The 13,192-nt window shown below is 37.7% G+C and overlaps 1 protein-coding gene across 5 annotated transcripts in view; it reads left to right on the top strand.

Annotated features, from left to right (window-relative positions):
* The first annotated feature begins 433 nt into the window (after positions 1–433).
* Positions 434–13,192, top strand: part of ldb2a (LIM domain binding 2a) — a 97,734-nt gene continuing 84,975 nt past the window's right edge. For 4 of the 5 annotated variants that reach the window (XM_007551023.2, XM_007551022.2, XM_016670947.1 and 1 more), the window contains exon 1: positions 434–718. In XM_007551023.2, coding sequence (XP_007551085.1) covers positions 587–718 — 132 coding nt within the window. In that variant the 5' untranslated portion in view covers positions 434–586. The remainder of the gene's footprint in view (positions 719–13,192) is intronic. The other variant, XM_007551020.2, reaches the window with a different exon arrangement.

Here is a 13,192-nt window from a genome sequence, read left to right as displayed (position 1 = left end):
TTTCTAAAGAGGTTCTAACCACTGTTATTTTGTAATTGCAAAAGAAAATAGGGGCACCATATTGGTCCCAACCCAGGGTGCCGCGTCCTCCTAAATCTGGCCGTGGCTTCATGTCTGTGTTTGCACCCTCACATGTGATATGATGAAAATATTAATAGTAGTTAAATGTGGGCACATTCTTGTTTTTTACTCTCGATCCAACATGTGAAATTTGAACAATAACAAACATGAAAACACACAAAGAAAGAGACGCGTGCAACACACCACACTGAACTTTGCAAGAGTGCAAAACTGAGAGTAGGTCTTGAGGGAACAGGAAACTGGCTTCCCTCCTCCCCCCTTCAATTCAAGCCCCCCACCCCACCCAACTCCGCCGCTCCCCCCACCTCCTCCCCCTCGCTTTCCTCCCTCCCTCCTCCGGCACCACGCTATAGCAGGGAACTAGGCAGGCCAACTTGCAGAGTGCAGCTCAGCCTCGATAGCGGCTGCTTCCAACTGGGGCTTGTCGGAGAGCATCGCACTCCCATGTGCGCTGCTGTGCCCGCTGGATGTTGAAATCGCGCCTTGCGCCTCGCCAGGAGCCACCATGTCCAACCCAACCCACGACCCGTTCTACTCCTCTCCGTTCGGACCTTTCTACAGAAGACACTCGCCCTACATGGTCCAGCCCGAGTATCGGATCTACGAGATGAACAAGCGGCTGCAGACGCGCACAGAGGTGAGTCCGCCGGACGTGGCCGTCTCACAAAAATGGGACACTGGAAGAGGGAGAGTTGGGAAGGTCCACGGAAGGGAGGGAGGGAAGAGTAGGGTTTGGAGAGGGAGATAAGCTGTGACGGTCCGTCATTCAGGAGATACGGATGCCAAAGTGCCAAACATTCCTGAGGTGAAAGTAAACAGCAACGTGTGAAGTCCACGCTGCAAACACGCAACACTTATTTTAATCTTGGGACGTATAGGTACGATTTTTAGTGACAAAATAAAATGAGTAGTGCAGGAGAGGCTTACATGTGGCAATTTAAAGTGCTAAACTGCGTTGTACAAGTGTCACCTGTGATCCACCGTAAGCGGGAAACTCCAGTGAAATCAGGATTTGACAGTTTTAATGGAAGACACAGGTTTTAAAAGGGGGTGCGCTTAGAGGAAACTGAAGAGTGGGATTTAAAATAAAGAAGTCGAAAAAAACTATCCGACTAGGCTGCAGTGACTGAGGCAAAGTAGATCTATCACCTCATGTAACCTATTTAATTTGCATACATTTACATATTGCCTGGCTTTAAAATATTTCCATAAACCGTTGGAAAAGTTCATGGAAGAGTTTCTGCTAAAGCGCAAATCCACCGTTCAACCCGTTTAAGCCAAACTTCCTCAATGAAAGTGGTCCTGATTGCAGATTTATGATTGCACATGGGGACGAATTAATTTCGTGTCAGTCTCCTGATGCTTCAAGTCGTTGGGCGCTAAGCGTGTGTGGCGTTCAGTGTCATCCAGCCTGAACCTTTGGTGATCCCACTGTGAGCTGCATGGAGAGCATCTGTCTCCGGCAGCTGTTCCGTCATCACACATGTGTGAATCTGCAGATAAAAAGTTCATCTGACATGTCAAGTTTAAAAGAGATGGACATCTTAAGCAAGAATCAATAAAAATCTTAGTTTTAAATGATCCCACATTTTTAAATTTCAATGAATTTCCTCTTCTTCATGTTTTAAGATTTCACCATAAAAATATTAAAATTTAATTCTATGTCCTAACTTCTGCTTGTACAAAAATGTGGAAATTTGTAAATATAGCAATTCTAAGATGCCAAAGGCAACATATTCTTCTCATACGGTGAAAAATAAAACAAAAATATACCTCGAATACTCCGTCACTGCATATTTCACTTGCTATGCTTTCAATTTCTGATTACCATTTAAATATTTGGCAATTTGGATGACTTTCAGTCTCCCCAGGCGAACAGCTCATATAGATCTTGACATTTTCCTAAAGCTCAAGACAAGTGGTGGGGATATTGTGGAGATGTTAAAGAAAGAAAATAATAAGGAATATTTGTGTTGATGGCTTATTAATATTGCCATTCAGCAATAACAAGTCATTATCAGGTTTTTGCAATGTAATGTAGCTCTATGATAAACTAAATAATCAGCATATTGTTTCAGCTTTTAATATGTTGCATTCAAATTAAAATTTTACATATTTGATACTTTAAATCAGTTTTTTTAATAAAATGCTTGAAACTGAAATGTGCTTCCTGCAGTTATTTTTGTCTAAATTCGGGCTCCAGTTGAGTTACTGCAGTCTCTTACAGAATGATGCTGACTTTCCAGAGGAGGAACTTGCAACTTTAAGCAGACCGACCAAGGCAATGTTGCTGAGATGCAGCAGCAGCAGCAGCAGCAGCAGCCTCAGTCTGATGCATTATTCATGCAGAGCCCCAGTGGACCTCAACTCCTGTAGCACACATACCCAGAAACCAAGTGCAATCACCACGCACACAATCTGAGACGCATGGACATGTAGGCACACGTTTCCAGACGTTTGCGCAGGTCTAGGTGCACTACCATTTAAACCAATACTTTCACCTGCAAATATATTTATCTATTTCATCTTTTGTTGCTATTGGCTTGAGTTGCATTTTCAGCCTCCTCTTTGTCTTTTTCTTTCTTCCTTCAGTAGTCAGGATATACATCATGTGCTTCGTGGATATTGTTTGACTACTGAAAATTGTGTCCTATAGGAGAGAAATAAAAGCCTTGAGTTTTGTTTGAATCCAGATGTGCCATATAGCGGGGTTCAGGCTTTTAACATAATTATATCATAATTATGCTCATGAAAGCAAAACCCAAGCCACAATTTTACCTAAAACTGCTTCATTTAGTGAAGAAAAAAATCCTTAACTTCATAGAGATTCTATATTTGTGTCCTGTATCTTAACTAACACGTTGAGGGGATACATGTCATACTTTCCACATGAAGCTGCAGACATTTATGTGGTTAGCTGCTGGACCGGACCGTGCATGAGAAGTCAGTCTGCCGCTTCTCATCACTGAACTTTAAAAGACAGTTCACATTAATAAACTAGATCATGTGAGTAGAGAAGTATGAGGGTCAAACAAGCAACTGGGGTCTTTGGAGAGAAATCTGCAAAAGATATCTCTAAGGTTATAGACACTACTGCTGGGATTAAATTGCTGTTCTGTTATTCTCTGACATAATTAAACTAATCAAGTAAAAATGTATTCATTGTTTCTTTTGCTTCTTATTCTGCTGGCACATGAATTTAATATTTATCTGCTACATAAACTGAATTCATTTTTGTTTCATTTCAAAATAATTTAGTGTGCATTATACTATTTTGACTTCTGGGATCTTTGGTCTTTTTTGTGTGAATAAGCTGCAATAAAACTTAAATAACTGAAACTCAAGCAGATTTATGTGGCACGAACTAAACAAATCACTGCTGTAGACCATAATGGAAATCTCCAGCATTTAACTAGATTTTAAAAACTGGGACGATTCCTAGTAGATGTCATATGTCATTACGAGAGGAGATCATTTTAGACCTCCTTTCTTTAAGCTTTGCAAAAATTATTACTACCCTGAAACCTCTTCACATTTTATCACATTACAGTCACAAACTTCAGTGAGTTTTATTTGGATTTTATGTAATAGATCATCACAGTTTAATAACTGTATAAGGAAAAGGACAAATTATTTACTAAATATATTGCAAAGTATAAATGTAAAAAGCTTGGTTTCTATTCATCCCCATTTACTATGAAACCCCCTAAATAAAATCCAGTGCAACAATTTGCCTTCAGAAGTAATTTCAAATACGGGGTATAATTTAATCCCAATCAAAATCCAGCTGTTCTGTGACACACTCAGATGTTTGTTGGAGAATATCGATGAACAAACGTGAAGGAGAAAGTTGTTGAAGTTTAAAGCAGAGATTGGTTCAAAAGCAAGATCCCAAACTTTGAACATGTTGCAGAGCATTATTCAATCCATGGAAAAAGTATGGCACAACTGGAAACCCACAAAGACCTGGCAAATCCCCCTAATCCAGCAGATTGGGCAGGAAGAATGTTAACAAGAGGGGTCAAATGGTTGAAGATGACTCTGGGTGAGCTACAGAGGTCCACAGCTCAGGTGGTAGAATACATATTCTACCACCTGCATACTGGATTGCAGTAAGTTATTAATAAATGAGGTTAATAGAAGTTTCATTTGCAGTTTGTAACAAGTCAAAAAGAGAACAAGAAAAACATTTGTGAGAAGTTAAGATGAGACCAGAGTTTTACCTTTTGGGCTACATGCAAAACTCTATTTCTGATGGAAAACTATTACTTTTTAGCATTTGGAAAACAAATCCCCCAAAAGTGACACTTTCTGGTGGGTACATAATGCTTTGGGGACGTTTTCCTTCAGTAGGGACTGGAAATTTGTTTAGAGTTGATAGAACTAAAAACAGGACAATCAAGAAAGAAAACCTGGAAAACTCAAAGGACAGATGTGGACAGATGTGGACAGATGTGGACAGATGTTCATCTTCATGCAGAAGCACTTTGCTAAGCAAACAACCAAATAGAAAGGTTGACACAGCCTCCATTTAATTCTATTTGAGAATCTTTCCCAACACTTGAAATTTTATTTCAGTGGTGCTCTCTATTTAATCTTGAAATACAGTGCAAAAAAAATTATAAGTCTCTGTATGTTCAAATAGAGGTAGAGGCAGTGTTTATGAAGACTTGGGGAAAGATGGTTCTGCAAAATACCGACTCAAGAGAATTGGATACATGTGCATGCCTCACTTTTCAGTGAAAGTTTTAAAATGAAAAACACATTGAAATTTGTGACTGTATTGGGTTTAAAGTGTAGGAATACTTGTAAGAGGCACTGTAGGAGTGCATGCTACAGCGTTTTTCAGAAAAAAGCAGGTTTACTAAGTGAAAATGATGTTTAATTTTAGTATTCAATTTACTTGTGCTGGTTGCTATATTTTAATGGTCCAGTCAAAAATGTTAACCTTACAAACAGATGCTTAATGTAGTGAAAGAAGTGGAATTACTGGCTGCAACAAAAAGCTCAAACTGCACTTGGCAACCTGCTGAGGCTAAAATGACTCGGGACTACTGCTTCTGCTGTTGATGAGTCGGTTTTTAATCGGTTCTCTTACTACATTGCAGTTTGGCACCGCCTTCTGGAAAAGTGCTCAGAGTTGTGTGTTGTTAATCCTGCTTTTTGAAATTCTCTCAGTTGTCATGTGCATAGGTGGACCTATGAATTATTCTGCTACTGATGCAGGCAAACAATAGTTGGAGCACACTCACCTATAGCAAAATATCAAAATAGATTATTGTAGTACTGAATAATGGCAGTTGTTAAAGCAGAAACACACACACATTTGCTTGTCTGACATGAGAAATGCATTAGAGCTTCTTTATTTGTTCTGACATTTACATTTGACTGTACATACATTCACATCAGTGAGGTTTGTTTCTTAATCTTACAACAAAAATGTGTCTTTATTTAACTTGATATGCATGTGGGTGGAGAGATATAAAATGTAGAGCAGAGCCAGAGCTAATGATTGCACATATAATCTATCCTTCTGTTGCTTACAGTCAGTTTTATGTTAACTGGTCAACAATATTTCTGGTTTTCTGTTTCTGATAGTCTGCTTAGAAACTACAGCCAAAATTCTTGGAGTTTGTTCAAAAAATAAAATAATAATGGATTATAAGGGTAGTTGTTTTTATTGCAATTCCCTTCATTCTGTGCTTGTTAGTGCTGCTGCTTTGGATGAATATGGGCTTTGATTCGAACATCGACTGAAGCATTTCTTCGTGGAGTTTGCATGTTCTCCTCTGCATGTGTGGGTTTTATTTGAGGACACATTTCTTTCCACATTCCAGAAACACACACTTTTGGTTAATTGTTGTTTCTAAATTGACCTTATGAGGCTGTTTGTCTCCATGTTGGTTCTCTAAATGGACCTGCAGCCTGTACCTCGCCTCTGTCCCCATGATAGTGGGGATAAGCTGCAGTCTCCCTGCAGTGCTCAACTCTGTATTTCGGGTATTAAATTGAATGCATTACGAAACAAACAAGTAGCTATTCATTCATGTATTTAATATATTAATCAACTAAAGCCAAGGAGCTCAAATCTATGGCGTAAAGGTGCAGCTAACATTCAGGTCAGTTTTGTTTTAATAGAAGCCAAACAAAACGTCGCACAATTTAATATTCTGACTCATTCATATCTGAAAAAACTGACTGTTAAAGTTCAAACCTAAGAAATAGATTTACAGTTTCATTAAGAAGAAAAAAATTGAACTTGAACTTGAAGTCCTTTGAGTCTTTGCAATAAAACCACAATGGTTTGAGGGCTGCTGTTGAATCTTGTTCAACAGAATGTTAGGCCTTTTACATAGCAAATCTTTATACTCAGTTACATTAATGATAGTAAGAACACAAAGGATTTTAGTGTGGTGTCTTTTAGGAATTCTGATCCTTGCAACCTCTCTATAAACATTTTGAAAACCTCCAGAACATTCCTAAGTTTGAGAAAGGTACAAATCTTGTAAATCTTGCTACTGCAGTTTAGCATTAATCCTCATACTTTCTATGCATAGCCTCAGTCTGTGCTAATGAATGTTCACTTACCTCAACATGCAGGTTGCTTGAAATGGCTCCAACTAATGGCAGGATGCACTTCTTTTTTTATTGCACTTAGAGAATTGAACTTTCAGATGGCCAAGTGAGCCTTAAATATTTTTGATCCATCTAAAATGTATTCTATGATACTCCAGCATACATGTCTCAATAAACAGTGTGATGGTAAGCTTAAAGGTCAACAAAATATTTATTTGAACTCTTTAATCACCAGTCTGTTTTTTCTACTACTTGTTTAGGTTGTTTTATCTAATAATGGCTGATGTGAATTTATTTGCATGATCTCACTGGGGGCTTCTTCGAGAGCATAAACCTAAATCAGGATTAGGATCAGGAAAAAAATTGGACTAATTATTCAATAACATTTTTACACCGCCTTTTCACTGCAACCAGAAAAGAGCAGATTTACATTTAAGTATGTTTGTAATCTGAATATTCTTATTACAACATTTCCACAGCCAGGTTTATGTGCAGACTAAGCTAACAAGAGGAAACATTTTGGGTTTTCTTGAGTTTGTTGAAGAGCTTATTTGTAGCAGTAGTTCTATCTTTATTTTAATCTTTTTTGCTTTTGTTAGGACAAACAAGAAGAAATAATAACCTGGGTATTAAAATGATTCAGTATTTCTGTTATCTGATAAAATAACTCTCTCCACCACTGAAGGAGAATAATTTATCCTAGTAAATTAACGTGACATGCTCTGTTGGGTTTGTCAGTTGGACTCCTGCATTTTAGGGAAACTTTCCTCAGTACGCAGATAATATTTTTTTGGTGTGTTTTGTTTTCAGTAACAACCTTTGCACCTGGCCGTAGTTTCATGGAAATATGACCTAATAAAAGCCAACAGTGCAGCTGATCGCATGTTTGTCTGGGATCAGAGCTCACCTTTGAACTGAAACCTCTGCTGCCACTAAAGCAGACCCTGGTCCTGTGATTACTCAGGGTCTGTTTCTATCCCAACCTTATTACCTACTCCATTCATACTTATTACCTGGCTGGCTGTATTTCTGTGCCAGACCAACTGCTATCCAATTACCTTCATTTTAGTGAATGTGAACCTGCGCTGACCTGGCAATCTAAACAGGCTGTGATGTGGGTTTGATGCCATGCATACGGTGTGACCACATTGTTTCGGTGCTGTCGCGCGGAGGGCACAGACCTCCTGCGTTTGGAGGGAGCCACGCTGATTTGTGGGGGAATTCGACACTTAAGCATATGCAAATGTACAAAGGCGGATTAACATTCAGAGGAGGAGCTTGGTCGACCTTAGCTGGTGCAGGGCCATTAGCATAGAGGACATTAATATTCAGCAGCAGAGAGCGGAGACGCAGAATAACACTGTAAGTAAAACTACAACACAGAGGGAGAAACAGGAGGAAAACAAAAGCATTTTAATGGAGCCGCTGCAATAATACCCGGCAGGCTGCATTCAGAGGCTTCGCTGCTGCTGCTGACAGTGGGTCTAATGGTCACACTCCTTCTCAGCAGATAGACATGCGATCAGTAACAATGATTGGCAGGCCTTTTATTGGATTCTTGTGTCTATTGCACATAGTTAGTCTCATTCTCATTATTTAAATGGGCCTGCAGACCTGACTCATTGGCTTCTCTGTGGAACTGGGGGAACTGGAGTGTTCATTATGGTAAAATCCCTTGTTCCTGTCAGGAGCAAAGTGGATCTGTTCTCATCAGCGCGAAGTGTCAGATTGACATGAATAGGCTTATGGTGTAGAGGTCAAGTTGGCAGTGTGCTGTTAGGTTCACATGGAGGGATTAAAGATGAGCCACCAAGAACACAGCCAGAGGTTTATGTTTGAGAATCTGCCTTCCTAAGACATTCTGTACATTGTGGCCTTAATGGAGGCCTTTACTGTCTGTAGGTCATATGAAAACTGACATGTATTGAGTCTGATATCACCGTTGTACTGGAAATAAAAGCTTTATAGCACCCACCCAAGAACATCTGGTTCTTGTCTAGCTGGGAAGTTCACAATTGGCATCCAGTCAAAAAAACTGCAGTAGCTCTGATATTACTGGCTACAGCTCCAGTATGCAATGATGTAAACCTGACACCTGGGAAGACATGCTTACATCATACAGAAATTTGCTTTTAAAACACAAGTCTAGAGGCAAAAGAAAATCAGCCGTCAAAGGAGACTGGATTGAGTCACAATACAAGGCTTCATGGTCTCTGGCAGTTTGCACTCTTGTTTTTTCTTAGGATTGGACCATCTTGTGATTCTTTTAGGATGATTTTTTTTATTTTAATTTAATTTAATTAAGATTCAGACATTCCTTAGAGTTGATGATTCTTGTTCAACTGATGAACGTTGGTCAGTCCTGATTTTAATCACTCAGTGATCCGTTTATTGATTATTTTAACTGTATAAAAAATATGTCACATTACTCTGCACCGATTTTCCCTCCTACACATTAAACAAAGAAAAAGTGACACAGTCTCGATATGTCAAAAATGTCGTGTTTACTTCGCATTATTATGACAGCATTATTTTTATTTATTCCTCTATCAGCTGAATCTCTAATATGCTCCATTTTTATGATTCAAGGCTTATTGACAAAGAGCAGCCGTCTGCCTTTGTGGGCTTGTGAAACGTCGCTCAGTGCTCTCACATTAAAAACAAAGACATTTTGCATTTTCATAATTTGGCCAGTCACTGAAAGGACTGAATCGCATTAATCCTGCGTCTCTTCGTTAAGTCCCTGGCAACATCCGCCTCGCTAAATTAAAGAATAATAGTGCTAAAAGGTGAGCAGGCAGACTGATCATTTTGAAGGGACAAAGTAACCTTATCCACAGAAAGCTGGTGTCAGAGCTGAATACCTCATGCCTGTTTATTGCTTTTTTTCTTAGAAAGCCATTTTTTGGTGTGAAATCTCTGAATAGAGACAGAAATACATAAAATTCAATTTACCATCTTACAGTAAGTTTTCTATCTTGTCTTATTCTTCTATGGAACACATTAGAAAATAGTTTAAACACTCATGATCAGTCACTGGCATACAAAAATGTAATTAATCTATTAATTTTACAAAAATGTAACCAGCAACTAAGACACACACAGCTTGTAGCTACTACTTGACTTTCTATTGGATCTTAAAGCTCTCCCTTTATATTATATAAAATTACTGCTTAGAGATAAATATAGGTAATTGAAACAATATGTGACCTAATATACAAAATGGGTATTAAAGATTTGGACTAAGAATGAATAATGTATAAAAGTGTTAAATAAGAGTTAAGAGTAAAACCTGATTTTCTTTCTTTTCTAAAATACAGTGAATGTAACACCAATGTGACATGTACTTATTAAATATGCTGTTGCTTTCTTCATAAAAGTTGGACAACCATGTTTGTAAATTACAATCTAAACAGGCTTGCCATTAACTGAATGATTTTTATTATTCCATCAACTGTTTTTTTTTACTTAGTCACAAATTGAAAAAAAAAATGAGGGCATGTTTATATATTAATTAGTTCAGGAATACTCAAACTGTCTTTACATATCATGGTCCATCCATCCATCCATTTTCTTCCGCTTCATCCGGGGTCGGGTCGCGGGGGCAGAAGCTTCACAAGGGATATCATATCATGGTTATAATCATTAATCAATAAAAGAAGAAGTGAACATTAATCAAACTGTTAGTTTGCGATCAAAAAGAAACCAGACTGGAACCAGCAGTTTTAGAGCTCTCAATATTTTTTCTTTTATCTTCAGCTTCACACACTTCAGTTCAGTTTACAGCATATCATGTCAGTCAAAACAAGAAGAGGGAGAATCTCCCTCTCAGCTGAGCCACCTGGCTTTTAAGGGATTGGCTTCCACCAGGACTAATTAGAGGGGTGAAGACATTCACATTTTTAGAAAGAAAGAACAAACATTCATACTAAACTATTCCTAAAAAAATGTCCACACAGTTACAATTAACTCAAACAAAACTAGAAACAAAAAAAAAAAAATCTGGATCCAAAGAAAATCAAAAATACACCTCTCCTCCCTCTCAGACAATGGATTTTCCCAATGAGGCTGATTGAAAACACCAGGTTCTTGTAAGCACTGCTCATGGGCGCGCTTCCATGGCAACACATGACCCGGTGACCTCAAAGAGAAGAGATGATTAAAACAAGTAAATAAATCAAATTACCTCCCCAAACACAATACAGTTACCCAAATAAATAAGAATATATAAAGTACACAAAAAACAGCTCCTGTTAGGGAGGAGGTAAATCCCTCACACAAACCAAAGACCTGTTTACTTTTAAGTAGAAGCACAAAAATCAAAAGTATAATTGATGCTAACGCTAACTTTACAACTGCTACTATAGCCTAAAAGGAAAAGTTTAGGAAAAGTTTAGGAAAAAGTTCATGGCAGTTCTACGGAGATGGATGCAGATACAGATTTTCAGCCTGACTTTGACTCACCCCTGGTCTGATAGCTTTCAACACCAGAACCACAAGGGGTCAAACTAAAAGAACATCTTACTTGGTCAGATCTGGTGGTTGACTTACTTACTAACTCTTCGTCACCTTCATCTCTTATTTAGTTGGAAGGAATATTGACTTTTCTGCTCCAACAGCAGTTTTGTCTGCCTGGAGGTCACTCAGAGATTAGCAACTGTCAGTTCTGCTACAGGTCATTGAACGTCTTGGTGGGTCCTCACTTTGAAATTGGATCTGGATGAAGAAAGTTACTAAATGACCCTGCACCAGTTCAGTGCACAGAGGAAAAACAACAACATCTTTACACAAAAATAGCAAACTGTATGTTGCAAACAAAAACATCTATCGCTACGTTGATTAGCGATAAATGTTGACTGGAGCTTTTTTCATATTCAAAGGAGACAACATATGACTAATTCTATTGAATCCAAAGAGATTTACATTCACAGTTTAGCTCACAAACCAGTATTTAAAACTATGACTTATTGTAGACTATTTCAAACCTTTCCGAAATTCTAATTTTCTTAGAAAACAAAAGTTTGACATTTTCTGACAAACCTCTTGTAGAATAACATGCCAGTTGTCAAAGCTTTTTTTTAAATTAGATTCTCAGAAGCCTCCTACGGGAATTAGAGGTTATTTTGACTTGATCTAAAAAGCCTGATAAGGACATTCTGAAGTGACCTTGGAAGGAGGAAAGTAGTTTTTGTAGTTGATCAAATCGGACATGTTTGTGTACATTACAGTGACCATTCTGTTGGCTCTCATTTAACACAACTGAACAGTTTAGTGTGGTACTCCTTTAAATATTTGGATTGTCAAATGTGCAATGTAGAAATATATGGCCTTCCAGATAAAATACTCTTAAATTGATATTTTTGCTTTAGTGTCAAAAATAGCATACCCTTACAGATTTTATGATTTCTTTCCTTATGTGAAAATATATCAAAATGGTGCTTCTTGGCAGTGTCCCATTGCATGTACGATGTTGGAAAAGGATGTTCCCAGAAACTCATGAAAATGTATAAAAAAAGAAAAGAGCTCCGGTGAAATCAGAAGCGTCAGTCACATCCAGCAGGATGCTCGGACAATGGACCCACCTTTTTCCTGGCTCTTTCCCATGGTTCCTTCCAGGCCGCTCTGCCCCTCAGATAACAGAGAAGACAGACGTGCCTGCAGTCAGTCTATGTCCTGTTGTGTTCTCTGTTCGCCATGGTTGACAACTCTGTCCTGAAACTAAGAGGTCACAGGTTGTAATCTTGGATCTGAAACAGTTTGTGCTCATATTGTTTGGCGAATATTTGAGTGGCACAGTGAAAGCTTGAACTGTGGGAAATTAGTTATTCAAGTTCTCCTACTTTTTTGGCCTAATGACAAAAACCCCCAACAAACTAAATGTTTTTAATTCCACATGTTTTTAGTTTTGTGAAACATGTTTAATGAAAAAATCTGGAAATTCTTGTCGTTTTATGTTTCTTTTAAAATTCACTTCCTAAATATATATATATATATATATATATATATATATATATATATATATATATATATATATAAATATATATATATATATTTTACGGTAAACGTTTGTTAAATTTATTTGAAATAAAACACATTGAAGAATAATTTGGATGCCTTATAGTCCATCAAAAATTAAAAAGTGAAAAATTAAAGTTGGCTGCTCAAACCTTAAAGAAAATCGGAAATCTCTGTTAGTCAATAAAATCTTCATCCATTATGTTTAATAATAAATTATAAATTGGACAAGTCCACAGTGACAGTAAGAGACATTTGAGGCTACAGTTGTTTATCTTTGTTTAAATGATTACATCAAAATGCTTAAGGTACTATTGCAAAACTAATGCTCTGGTCAATGTTACAGGTGTAAAATTATGAGATAGACTCCTAATCCCAGTGGAAGGGTTTTCATAGTAAATGTGTGTGTACACAAGATAGAGAAACAAAAGACCAAATAAAATTGTTTGTATCCTCCTAATCTTAGTCTCTCTAATCAGCTTTGTTAACTAATCAAGGGTTTATCTTCATTTCCGTAAGT

The sequence above is a fragment of the Poecilia formosa genome, unplaced genomic scaffold (genome assembly GCF_000485575.1).
Source record: "Poecilia formosa unplaced genomic scaffold, Poecilia_formosa-5.1.2 Scaffold39, whole genome shotgun sequence".
In the NCBI taxonomy this organism is placed as follows: domain Eukaryota; kingdom Metazoa; phylum Chordata; class Actinopteri; order Cyprinodontiformes; family Poeciliidae; genus Poecilia; species Poecilia formosa.
This window is presented reverse-complemented; position numbering and strand designations above follow the sequence as displayed.